The sequence below is a fragment of the Tamandua tetradactyla genome, chromosome 26 (genome assembly GCF_023851605.1).
Source record: "Tamandua tetradactyla isolate mTamTet1 chromosome 26, mTamTet1.pri, whole genome shotgun sequence".
Taxonomy (NCBI): Eukaryota; Metazoa; Chordata; class Mammalia; order Pilosa; family Myrmecophagidae; genus Tamandua; species Tamandua tetradactyla.
In genome coordinates this window covers 22272320-22286365 of record NC_135352.1, presented here as the reverse complement: position 1 = coordinate 22286365, position 14046 = coordinate 22272320, and the positions used below count along the sequence as shown (strand labels likewise).

The following is a 14046-nucleotide window of genomic DNA, read 5'->3' as shown; positions in this document are numbered from 1 at the left end:
CCTGATTTGTCTTCAATATAAGGAGATCTATAAAGCTTATATTTACCAAACATAACAGTTAAGACTCACTGAGATTTTACTAAATGCCAGGAACTATACCAAGTGCTTTTTTATACTTAAAACACCTTTATGAACAGGTATATTATCATCCCTACTTTGCAGACAAGGAAAACAGAACTAATAAAGATAAGGTATTTCTAATGATAAGTTTACACAGCCTTGTGTTATACAATTTCAGGGCTGCTTGACTCTAGAGGCTTGGCTATAAACTACTTAAATACAGAAATATTTAAATGTAGTATGAGCAATTTCTGATCCTTTATTTGAAAAATTAGAATAAAAACATTAGTTCATAGACAGAAATTACCTAGTTTGAAACATCACATTTCTCTTGAACTATTCAAATACACATATAACACACATACATCTCTTCTACCCTATCACTTAAGAACACTTATGGTATTAAATTCTGTATTTCCAGAATTTTCAACACATCAAAGAAAAAAACCAGAATCTATCCCCATTATCCAATTCAAATTTATGTAAACAATGTTTGTAAAAATGTTTTACTGGAGTTTTTCAGTTGGATTTAGATGGCCTTCATTTTCATTCTCATTCTGAGAGACCAGGGAAGCAGGAAGGTAAGGAACAGATGACATGAGGCTATTGGATTCTCCATTGACAACTGTTACTAAGCCTACAGGAGCAGAGGGAGCTGAAGTTGTACTTTTATGATCCACACTCCTTTGTGGAGAGGCTGAAGAAGGCACAACTAAAAAAACAAAAAACAAATTACCAATCACCATAAACAAGCAAACATGGCATTAAGCAATTCTTCACAGTTTGTTTGGATGGGCAGAAAAATAAAAATCATTAATATCTTAAAATCTGCAGATTTAAAAAAAATAAAAATTTAAGCATATAATACCCCCAGGCCCACATTGTTAAGATGCCCCATAACCAAACATGCCAAAACACATACAAAGGACATTTTTACTTCTTTCTTTCAGAGATTTCAACACTTTCACATTCCAGTTCCTGGATTAGAACAGCAAGAAAAGAAAAATGGAAAGACAATTTCTATCTTGACAAGAGCTAAAAAAAGTCTACCTTGGAAAAATAACTACAGGAGTACTCTGATAAACCTGGTTCTAGGTTCAGTTAAACATGTTCACCTAGTCTGAGATACAGTAGTACACCATCAACAACTCTTTCCAGGGCTCCCCAAGGTGATTAGGTCTTTATGAGTTTTCTAAATTGAGCTCAGAGAAATTTCATCTATTCTCAAAGATGGGACTTTCTTCTTGATATTGGAGATAAGGTTAAAAAAAAAAAGTGACTGTGCTACAGCCATACCTCTCATACTACTCAGCAACAGAATTTTCTAATTAGCTAATGGCTAGGTCAAACTTCCAACAAAATTTCCTCATTTCATAGCTAGGATATAGGGAGTTTTTAGTGCAAAATCTTTTTTTTTTTTAACAGTCTTATTCTGTTTGCATAATCACGGGAGTAGATAAAATGAAAACCTGAAAGTGGATTTATTAGGAAGTTTTCTTTGGTTGGGCACTCCTGGATGTATTCTGATTTAACTTATTTTTTCACTTGAGATCAAGCCACAAATTCTTAGCTATACCATCTATAGATTGCGTTTTTCTGACCTGATGATAATGATGGTAACGATAGGGTTTGCCTTTTAGATTTTAAAGAAAACTTACATGGGTCACCCCCATTTGCTCTTTTTTTAAAATATTTTTATTGTAAACAATAAACAAACATACAAACATTCTTGCATGGTTACAATCAATGGTTCACAAGCGAAAAATCTTTTAACTAAATTTTAGTTACTTTTCTATCCACACACATCAGGCAAAGGTTTCTTATGCCTTCAAGGGCAATTAATGCGGATTAAGATTCTTCACATTTCTCTATCTCATACTGCTACAAAACTATTGTCTTTTATCACTTTTTCACAGAGACCACCATTATGGGTTGTTCACTTTTAATGCCACAATTGTTACTGCTGGTCTCCAGTATAATCTTCATCTGTTCCTTGACCATTCTACCTTTGGATGTTGCTCTCATAGTCTCCCAGTGGGAAAAAACAATTACCTTGTAGTGTCATCTGTGGGTAGAGTGTTTCTTTCTATGTATAGAACTGACCACTATTAGCCTTGAGCACAACTTTCAAGTTTTATGTTTTTCTTAGCTGTGTTCATCTGTTTGTGAAAGGAGTAGGGAATTGGGATTAGATAAGAATCTGCAGACGTTAAGGAAAAGAAAGAAATGTTTCAAGGCAAGAACAACAATGTTCTTTTGAGAAGGACAAAGAAATCAAAGATGGATGAAGATTAAGGACAGGGACTCCAGAGAATGTACTTTTATCCCTTGCCTTTTCTCCTTACTGAGATAGGGAGGGACTAGAAAGCTGAAAAAGGGTGACCAGTTGAAGTTGTCCCTTTTGACCCCAATTTCTAATGCTGGCGTCTCATTGTTTGGGTAAGCAGGGATTAGGTTTGAGAAGATACGAGTACAGCAAGTGAAGACTAGTAACTAGGTCTTAATAAAGAAAATAAAATATTTATGGAGTATAAAGTACAGTTTCTGGAATTATAACTGCCTGAGATGACTATTTATATATTTAAAAAGCACATATATTTAAAAAAAAAGTACACAAAGTCCAATGGTTCTAAGTTGTTGACTTTCTGCACTAAAGCATATGCAGTATATAGAAGTTTAACTTTTTTTGGTATTTAAACTCGATCTGTTTCACAGTTTCAGAGTTTTAACCCAAAGCACTAATATGAATTAGTTTTTCCTTAAGGGAAAATATTAAATATGACAAACAATCCAAATATCCCAACAGGTTATGGGCTCTTCTGTTTTTCCCTTAGTAAAATCCTACCTATCTTTCAAGCCCCAACTTTGTTCAGCCCACAATACTCTTTTCCTTTTCTGAATTTTAGAACAGAACTTGACTTTTATCATAAATCCCCTTGTTATTTAAACTTTTCATATGCAAGTCTTATCTACCACAAAATTAATTTTCTTGAGGAAATAAGAAAATATAATACCTATTTGTATTTTCTGTATCTGCTGAGCCAGATTTACTTACAGGAAGAATTATTTAAATGTTGATCTCGAAGCGTATGAAGTTCTCCAAGCAGTTTGTCCATTTTTAGTTTCTTTTCCTGGAGCACTTTCATTTTGCTAAAAAGTTGGACTTTCTCATCAGGTAAATGCTCTGAAATGGATGGATTCCTGCTCTGGGAAACCTCTCTAGTTAATGAAAGGCTTTCTGCCTGTCTTCTGTTGTCTGGAACAGCTGGTGGCTTAAGGGGAAAAAAAAGAAGAAAACTAAGACTAAGGTGATTAAAGACTGTGGTTTCACTTTAAAAATGCTTAAACATTCTTCATAAATAACAAGACAAATATTTGCCTAGGTTGTGCTGATGCGTAACTATGTCTTTCCAATTTCCAACTTAAATACAGTTTCCTGATATGCCACTATAACATATATATGGTTTATCCACACACACAACCACACAATGGTCTTAAATTCACTAGACAGCCTTAGCTTTACTATCTGGATCTAAATTAAGTGCTAATGATGCCACATGTTATCTAGAATAAACCTTCAAAAACCTCATTCTCTCTCTTTAGTCATTCTTTGAGAATCATCACCATATACTTTAATTTCTTAACCTATCAAATTTTCCTATCACTTTAACTATGTTTCTCTATTGCTTTGTGTATGTATGTATGTATGTATATGTAATTATGAAACATTTCAAGAATCCACAAAGGCTTAGGGAATTATAATGAACACATACCATTGAGCTTAGTCAAATTTTAACATTTTGTCATATAAGTATTCTTTATTTTTTTTAAAGAAATAAAACATTACAGATATAGCTGAAGCTCTATGTACCTTTCTTTATTGTCATTACCCTCTCCAGCAGTAATCTCAATCTGGATCTAGATATTTGCCATTCTCATCACGTTTTTATAATACATACATATGTACCCATAAAAATATACATGCTTTACATGTTTTTAAACACAAGGTGTTATTCTTTAACCTGCATTTTTCATTCATTAACTCTATTTATTAACTGTAAATATTGTATAGAACTTCACTCTATTATACATCATAATTTATTAATCCATTCTGCCAATTCATGGACATTTAGGTCATTTCTGTTTTTTTGCTATTAACACAATGCTGCCATAAACATTCTCAAGTATGTTTTCTGTGGATATGTGAGAGTTTCTCTAAGGTGGTACTGCTAGTCCACAGAAAAAGGCATCTTCACCTTTACTAAACAATGTTAAATTAGTGTTCAAAGTGGTTGTACCATTCTTTTATTTTCACTTGGTCAGAAAGGAGATTAGAGTAATCATGTCTTTAATCATTCTCATTTTCAGTAGAGAGATTATTATTTCTTCCTTTATTCCCCAAGGTCCACAGATTTAAAATTTATATTTATATCATTACTTACAAAGGTCATCAAATTTCAACACTTGTTAACCCTCAGATTAAACTTTAGGGGCTTCTTAAAACTGTGAACTTTAAATTTATGTAATAATTTACCAAGTTAAATTTTAAGGGCTATTAAAAAAAAAGTAAAAAAAAAATTTTATGAGTTATGACCAATAACAATCTTATGAGGAAAAGAGAATGTGTCATTTAATGGCATACAAATGGGACATAATGCTAATCAATTCATTCAAACAAGATTTTTCTCTAATTCCTCAAAGTATCTTAGATCACTAGCACAAATCACACATATGGAGAAGCCCACCCCAAATCTACATGTGACAATTTTGGAGGTAGGGTACCCTGTTGATAAAGGAATTTGCATTTTTGCAAATAATGTTGCCAGGTGATATTTATGCCACTGAAGGTTGAGAACCACCATTCTAATCATGTGAATTTAAATTCAATTATACTAACAACATTAAGTTACCTGAGAATCACGAAGCTGATTATGAAAACGCTGTATCAAATCATTCAATTCTTCATTTAGTTCAGATGTTATACTGATTCCAGATAGGCTACCCGTAGTTTCTGTTACAACTAAAAAGAAAATTAACTACCCGTTAAAGTAAATAAATAAATTGAACACCTTTTCAATTTGAGAAACTAAAAATAGATTTTGAAAATAAAAAGAAACGCTAAAAATCCTACCAAATGTAACATGAAACTAGCTAACCAATCCTTTTAAGTATTTCCTACTAACCTAAAAATAAAGGGATACTCAGTAGTCTCTAGTATAGTGGTTCATCTTTTTCTTTCCCAAGATACCTGGAAGGATACAATTATATCCCAATTCATCAACTGATCCCAGTGACTCAATGAAGTGGAGATGGGAATCTATCTGTCTGTGTTGGGGGAATGGTAGGGAGAGTGATAGGCTGAAAAAGCACAGCTGATTCTGGCAGGTCTCAAACATCACTTTCCCTGATAGATCAACATTCTAGTACCGGAGCTAGCATACACTTTCTTAAATGGTAAGATGGTAAATATGTTAGGATTGTGGGCCATAAATTTTTATACTCTCTACTCAACTCTGCCATTACAGGGCAAAAGCAGCCATAGGCCATAAGTGAACAAATGGGCAAGACTGTACTCAAAAAAATTAAAAAACAGGAGATCGTGCAACCTCTGCGGTGGTACAAATAATTTATTGAAGTAGTTACTTTTGACAGATACCATACTAAAAGAGAGCAGTTTTTTTTTTTTTTTTTTTTTTTTTGGCATCCCTGGGTGGGCTCGAAGGGAGAGTAGTTTTTAATCATCTTTTCAAAAAGACCTTCATATTTCTAAGGCAGTTTTCTAATGACAATTTTAATAGTAGTTAATGCCCTAGTATTCAACCACCCCACTCTTACTCTCATTTCTAACTTTCTAGCTCTAAAAGGGACACTACAAATTGGCTCTAAATTGCTTCTGTTAGAAAGGAAAAATACCATTGTTTTCCACCAAGATATCAGACTTAGAATTTCAGGGCTGGAATGGGAACCCCACTTATCTAGTCTAAATTCTATTTTGAAAAGAAAGAAATTACAGTCCAAATAACTAACAAACAATTTGCTAGTTAAGTGGTGAAAAGAATACTCTATCCTATGACAAACAATTATGTTGCTTCTTTTATAGAAGACTAAATACTGTAATTCAGGTTTTTCATCAGCATTGCCCTGCAAAATCACATAAACATGGGAGGAAATTTGGTTTAAAACCACTTAGCTAAAATTCCTTCTGAAACAGTATTTAAAACAAATTCAAATTCAAACTACTCATTCTATTCTTGTTCCTCTTCCTCATATTACACCTCAAAAAAAAAAAAAAGAGATTATCTGCTTCCTTAAAAAAAAAAATTCATAATCAGAAACAGAAAGAATCCTTGCCTAGAATTCAAGAGATTTAATTCTACTACGTTAAAATTCCATATAAGCCCAGGCAAGTCACAAGTTCTGTTTTTGAGTTCCTTCTCTATAAAATAGGAATAAGCATAAAAGCTCTGGCTAAAAACTTAATTTCTCTTATGATCAAATATGATATAAATGTGAATAGCTGAGATTAACATAGTTATCAAAATGTGATATTCCAAACTTGAAAAGTATACTTCTCATCACATAATATTTTTCTTTAAAGATCTTGGGTTTGTTACTGAATCAATGCTATCAAAGTTATTGCAGTGTAAGGAATTTAGTAGCCAACTATATCTTTTTTTCTTATACACAAATATTTTAGGTCCTTCATACTAATTTTTAAAATTCTTAAATACTCCACCCCTTCCCCGACTGCCCAGTAAAACCTCTAATCTGCTTTTTATTTCTGCAAATTTGCTTTTTCTCATGCTATCATTCAGTATACCTGCTTATGTGCTTTGTTTATTTCACTGAGCATGTTTTCAAAATTCATCCATGTCACAGCATGCCTCATAGCCTCACTCTTTCTTATGGCCAAACAATATTCCACTGTGTATATGTACATTTGTTAATTCATTCATTTGTGGATAGACGTTTTGATTATTTCCACCTTTTTGTTATATAGAAATATTTTAATTCCTTTTTTCCCTAAATTATTTACTTCCTAAATACAAAGGTAAAAGCTAATAATACTTTGGGTTTTACAAGATAAAAATGAGAACAAGATCGGTTTAACTATTCCCATATTTAACTATATAATTATTATAAAAGAGCAAGTTTACTGAAAGTCATAAGGTCCCTTTAAAAAACAGAATTATATTAGGTATAACAGTGATGAGAGGGCTGGGTCAGTAGGCCAGGTTTGGATAATGGGGTAGCCTCAGTGGGGACCTAAAGTCGGTAACAAAAATGGAGTGCTTGAAAGAAGATAAATGATCAGATTGGTGTGGTGGGGATAAACTACTAATTTAAAACCTTCATTTAAATTGACTTTAGTAAGTATCAATCCTGTTTTCAACTCAATGAGAAATCAAATACCTAGGCTTGAGTGATGAGAAAAACTGGATTAAATTAGATTCAGTGCTAAAGAATTAGATAAAATTTTCACCTAATGATACATGGCTATGAGGAAAGGGAGAAGAGGAAAAAGAATGTTTTTAAGTCTCACTAGAATTCTACAGGATTAACACAGTTCAAAGGAGATAACAGCTACAATTAGAGACCTAAATGAAATCAGCCAGTACTAACTTTAGATGCCAAAGGTGCTCTATAAATTTATTCACTGCCTCACTTTAGGTTTAACCCTTTCTTGGTAAGCACTAAAGTACAGCAATCCTAGATCAATAAAGTACAAAAGGGAATAAAAGAATCAAGAACCCTTTCATTCAGAAATACAAAAACAAAACTACAACTGTCTCTTTTACCTCTTAAGGATACTCTCTGAAAAAAGAGAGTGAGCTGTCTGCATGGTACCTTTTTGGTACAAACCAAGAAAAGCAAAGGACAGAATAAGTCTCACTAAACAAAAGTCAATAGTTGATTATCTAATAGCCAGCCTGCACCTTGCTATACCATTATTTATTAAGCCTTCCTCATAAAAACAAGAGTCTAAGACTGTGGCATACCAGAATCATCCATCACAGCAATAGCTTCCTCTGCTTTATGTTGCAGAGCTAAAAGAGCAGCTTGTCGTCCTTGCAAAGCTCTCAGTTGCTCCTGCTGTTGCAACATCCTTTTTAATAAATCATGTTGTTTCTTCAAATTTTCTATCTCTTCCATAGGCTCTTGCTGAGGATCCCTAGCCTAGAAAGTAAGAACAACAACATTTTTATAGCTGCCTATTAAAATCCATCTTGTTTCAACTACCAATGGCAAGTACACAAACAGTTAATGAATTAGATACAATCCTGGGCACAATTTTAGTGGACTTGAAAAAAGAGTAAGAAAAGAATGACACAGTGATAGCCTGTCATCTGAGATAACTTTACAGTGTAAAACCCTAAGCAACGGCTTAGCATGAAGAGGAATTCACAAAAAGAAAATAAAGAAAAAGGTGAGGCAAAAGAAATAAAACCAAGAGGGCCAACGTCACCCCTTCCAACTCCCACACACAGAAACAGTGAGGAATCCAGACCCTATAGAAAAGCAGGAGCCAATTATGCCAAATTAGTGACCTGAAAGTTGTTTCGAGAAAGACCTGATTAAGAAACTTTCTGCTTCACTCCTAGAAGTGATGGGGGAAGGAGTGGGGGGTTAGGAAAGAAATAAACCCCTTTCAAGTGTATTCTTATTTCTAACAAATGACAGAACTTTTCACAGTATTTTTTTTATAATCATATGTGAACAGGTTTTACTTTAATTGTATCTCACTATATAAGCTTATAATAAAGTAGAAAATTGCATATTTTGTATCAAGAATGTCAGCTGAGTCTGATGATATAAAATAGAAACACTTTCAAACTACCTCCTAAAGCTAGGTTTACAACCTTGTTCCAAAGTAGAACAGAGTAAATAAGGGCCACTTGTAAGAATTTTAAATTTTGATCATACAACTATTCAAAATAGTAACACAACCAAGAAAAAAGAAAAATTAAGCAAAGAGACAAATTCAAATACAGTTCCAAAACAATATAAGACATATTATGCATTAACGGTATACATGATGATACGTTTACTACCAATATACCTTTTAAAAAATCTTTCATTTTAAAATTCAATGATTCTGCCTAATATTTTAATAAAATATTTTACCCCAACCCTGTACATTTGTTATAATTAAGTCAATTTATAAAATTTGCATTGCCATACAATTTTGGTTAGGGTTATGTAATTTTAGATAAATGATTCTTCCCCAAAGTTATACAGTGAACAGAAAAATTCAATTATTTTCTTTTGAAAATAGAAATGCACTGACTTACTTTTCCTATGCACATTTGATTCCTGGAGAAATTGTGGAGAACAGGATAGCTCAAGAGAAACTTCTTTTTGGGTGACATTTCTTATCAATGCTGTGCAAAAACCAATTCTTTTTTCCTTACCTCCCCAAGTAAAACTGATGTTTGTACAGTAAACCGAAAGAGTACTGGCAACATTTTACCATGTCACTTGAGAATCAATAAAATGAGTGAACGAATAAGTAACTGGCACAGAAATATTCAAAGAAAATAAGCTCATATAGGAACTAGATGCTATGGTTAGAATACAATATACATCAGAGGAGCCCAAGCAGTGCCTATCTACTGCCCTGAACTATTACTAGGCTTCATGAATACGGGACAAAAACAACCAATCTTGGTTAAGCTACTATTCATTGAAGATTTTTTCTATTGCCTTGTTTTTTGGGAGGTGGTGGTGGTGGATGCACGGTCTGGGAATTGAACCCAGGTCTCCCATATGGAAGGCGAATATTATAGCTCTGAACCACCTGTGCACCCCTGTCCTGAGTCTCTAATAAAAGCTCCTTTTCAAATTAACTACTGTGTTCTCATTTCTCTCCTATCACACAAAAGTGGAGTTAGCTTAATATTTACATTAATTCCTGTCAAATTTCATTTATATTTACAACTTGGAAAAAAAAAATTGGAGGGACTGGGACAGGCTACCAGCCCTTCACAGACCTGAGCCACAATACTCATAATAACTCCATCAAATTCATTGGTAAAATATAAAAACAGATAGGTATAGATCTCAGTGGAATGACTCAGAAAAACCTCTCCAGGTTAATCTCAATCAAGCAAACACTCCAGCACAGTAATAATGTTATTTAATGGGGAGGAGAAACAACACAAATAATGAAAATGGTCATTCGGGGGAAAACAACCTTCAAAAATGCAAATCTCCATTTAATTGATAATCTCTTCAACTCACCAAGTAGTTTAGACTCAACTAAGCAATTTAATATTATAAAGAGATATCTACCTTTGAAAATCAAACTCTTAAGTACTTTAATCCTTATTAATCTGTAAAACTTTGATATCATAATTATAAATAATTCTAAGTTATTTGTTAAATACCATTACTTTCTGAATTTTCACCAATCCAAAAGCAATTCCCACCAAAATTTGTGGAGTCTTAGTACTGCTTAATCTTAGCATCCATAATAAATGACCAATACCTTAAAACGCTGTTTTGGGTGGAGGGAGTAAAACTACGATTATGTATTAAGAAAGAGATGAGAAAAAGTGACAAAAATATTTAAGGATGCGAACATGCCAAGAAGATGGTACAAGGAATAGGATCCATAAAAGAAACCAAGCTAATATTATTTATACCTTAATATTATTTTAAGGTATTTCTCACAATATTTAGTATTTATAGGACTAAAACCACCCTTCAAACACAGTTTTTCACTTAAACTTTTATTGAGTCACTTTTTATCATTACATTTTCATCTTACAGATTAAAAAATTAACTTAGGCATAAAATCCTAAATTGTATGCAGACATAGTTCAATTTCAAAAAACCTTAGGTTTTCTTTTCCTGTACTCAACTGTTCCCCCATAAGTATTCATGGATTCAAATCTATTTCTACAGCTAAAAGTACTTCATATAACATGCACTTAAATCATTTCATGTGAAAGGTGAGGGAATGACATGCCAAGAGAAGACACGGCTGTGATTTACCAAACACCACAGTTACAGGAAGTAAGGTTTCCCAGTTTCCTGTGTAGTATTCTTTTTTTTTTTGCAATTTTTTTATTAATTAAAAAGAAATTAACAAACAATCAAAACAATAAGATATTATGCCATTCTACATACATAATCAGTAGTTCTTAATATCACCACATAGTTGCATATTCATTTCTTAGAACATTTGCATCGATTTAGAAAAAGAAATAAAAAGACAACAGAAAAATAAAATGATAATAGAGAAAAAAAAGTTATATATACCATACCCCTTACCCCTTGCTTTCATTTACCACTAGCATTTCAAACTAATTTTAACGTTTGTTCCCCCTATTATTTATTTTTAATAAATATGAAATCTAAACATTTATTTATTATTAATAAATAATATAGGGGGGACAAACGTTAAAATAAATAATACGTGTAGTATTCTTTACACCATACTTTTTCCCCAAAACTATCAGACTACCTATTATATGCTGAGACAGTTCTAAATAATGCAGTATAAGACATAAATAGCACCCTAAAGTTGCATAGTCTGGTATAGGAGACAGGGACAGCCAAATGATGAAAATAAGAGCTACATACTATTAAAAGCTACATACTATTAAAAAAAAAAGTTTACAATTCTCTAGGAAATGAGACTAAGTGGTGGCAAGAGGGAGAAGGAGGGTATAGAAAAACAATGAAGGCATGGGTATTCAGGGAAGGCTTTCTTTTAAGTTATGCAAAATGTCATCATGTTTATAACATAATCCATAAAATGGTGCATATATCCTTAACAGGCAGTTCTAGAATATTAGTCAACTCATATTAAGCTGCAACACACAAAGTTGCTTTCAGTTCTGAATCTCAGTTGAGACAGCAAATTATTATTTTTTTCATATTCTTCTAACAGAGCACTGCATTTTAAAAGGATTCTATGGAGGGAATGGGGATGGGGTAAAGAGAATGATGGATTCTGCACAGCAGAGAGACTAGCCAGTTGTAAGAATTAAGATTTTTCTGAGAAATTAAACTCATTTTACAAATATAGTCTGATATGACTATACTTAGATAGCCTTAAAAATCTGTAAAAGACTATAAATATATAAATATAGTCTGATATGACTATACTATACTAGCCAGTTGTAGGAATTACGATTTTTCTGAGAAATTAAACTCATTTTATAAATACAGTCTGATATGACTATACTTAGATAGCCTTAAAAATCGGTAAAAGATGAAAAATAATCAAATTGGAATAAATCCCAAGAAGCAAATTCAGTAGAAAACAATATTTATTTATAAGGACATTATTCAAAGAAACTTTGAATAATGTAAAGTAAAACAGCAAAGTGATTTTTTAAAGTAAATAAAATGCCTCTAAAAAGAGTAAAACCTGCAGATACCATGCTGTAGTAACTACCAATTGCTAAGCTCTGTCGCTATTCTGAAGACAACCTATTGTGCTTTATGTTCACTTCATCATCTCCTAGTTTTTAATATAATCAGCGACTTTACTCTCTGTTAACTTGGGGCAACTTGTGCTTAGTACTCTATAGTAAGATCCCAATAACTGATTTCAGACTGGGTCCTCAAATTCTTATGGGAGCCCAGAGGAAAAAAAAAGACTGCCCAATTACATAAAGGTCAGGTTTTGTCATTTTTAAACAGGCACAGACAGAAAACATAAAATACCTACACAACAAAGAAACAGAAAAAAACTACCGTTTGTTATTACTACTGGTAATAAAACACGTGAGATCATCTTGTCTATATTCAACTAATAAAAATAGTAATTTTCTCTTGCCAAACAGATATGAGGTCTTTTACAAATGTTATTTTTTATTCAAATTGTTTTAAACAGAATTACTCAACAGCTGTCTTTAAATCTTTCCTGGGTGTCTTTAAAGAACAATTAAACACTGGGAGAAAAACCAGAAAAAATACATCAGCAAACAAATCACCGGATAATTAAATTTCCTACTAAAAAAGAAATGGAAGGGGTTTCCAGCAAGAACAAAACTATAAAGCAAAAGACACTATAAAAGAAGTTTTTCATTCTTACAAAGAAAGGAAAGCTAGTAGCTTCCTTGATTTTTTTTCTTTAATGAATGACCAAAGGAAATAAGAATAATTTTAAATTACCACCTGAATTCATGAATACAAAACATCAGAGACAAAAGGCAACTGACTGATGAACAAGATTTAAGAATGTATTATACTTTGAACCCTCAATAGCAAAAAAAAAAAAGGAAAATGGATTAAGTTTCAAATTCTTTGTTAAGGAGGTCAAATAAGAACAGCTGTCACGTATAACCCATGGAATTCAGAAGAAATAAAAATGTTAAGTGATAGTATTTTTCTAAAGCCAATTACAATATAATAGTTGTTAATAATAATATATATATTATGAGTAATAGCAACAACAGAAAAGCAAACAAGGAAGAGAAAATATGGACAAAACAGGCGCTCATTTAGAGACTTCCCAAGTTAATATTGTGAAATATACCTTTGAGAGAAATCCATGTTTTTGGCTTCATTTCCTATTACGGTTCCCTACTGAAGAGGTCTGTCACCTTTTCCTTTTGGACTTGTAGTAACGTCAATGTTTGAAACCCTGTGAAGCTGAAATCTCTAGCTTGTCCTCAATGCACGGCAACTTTCAGACTAAAAGATGCCTCCTTTCTTAAACAGTGCTGCATATTAATTTAACAAAACTGTTTAACATAAAGCCAGCCTTATAAATAAACAACAGTTACTAGTCCATCTTAAAAATAAAAAAATGGCTTTTGCAATGTGACTGTATGATTGTGAAAACCTTGTGTCTGATGCTTCTTTTATCTACCTTATGGATAGATGAGTAAAACATATGGTTAGAAATAAATAAATAATAGGGGGAACAAATGTCAAAATAAATTTAGTAGATTGAAATGCTAGTGATCAATGAATGGGAGGGGTAAGGGGTATGGTATGTATGAATTTTTTTTTCTGTTTTCTTTC

At 32.5% G+C, this 14046-nt stretch overlaps 1 protein-coding gene across 12 annotated transcripts in view; it reads right to left on the bottom strand.

The window, feature by feature from the left end:
* PCM1 (pericentriolar material 1) overlaps positions 1-14046 on the bottom strand; it is a 111018-nt gene that overhangs the window by 58866 nt on the left and 38106 nt on the right. For all 12 annotated transcript variants that reach the window (XM_077144589.1, XM_077144594.1, XM_077144585.1 and 9 more), the window contains 4 exons: positions 8061-8238; positions 4971-5080; positions 3116-3332; positions 571-772 (listed from right to left, as the gene is read on the bottom strand). In XM_077144589.1, coding sequence (XP_077000704.1) covers positions 571-772; positions 3116-3332; positions 4971-5080; positions 8061-8238 — 707 coding nt within the window. The remainder of the gene's footprint in view (positions 1-570; positions 773-3115; positions 3333-4970; positions 5081-8060; positions 8239-14046) is intronic.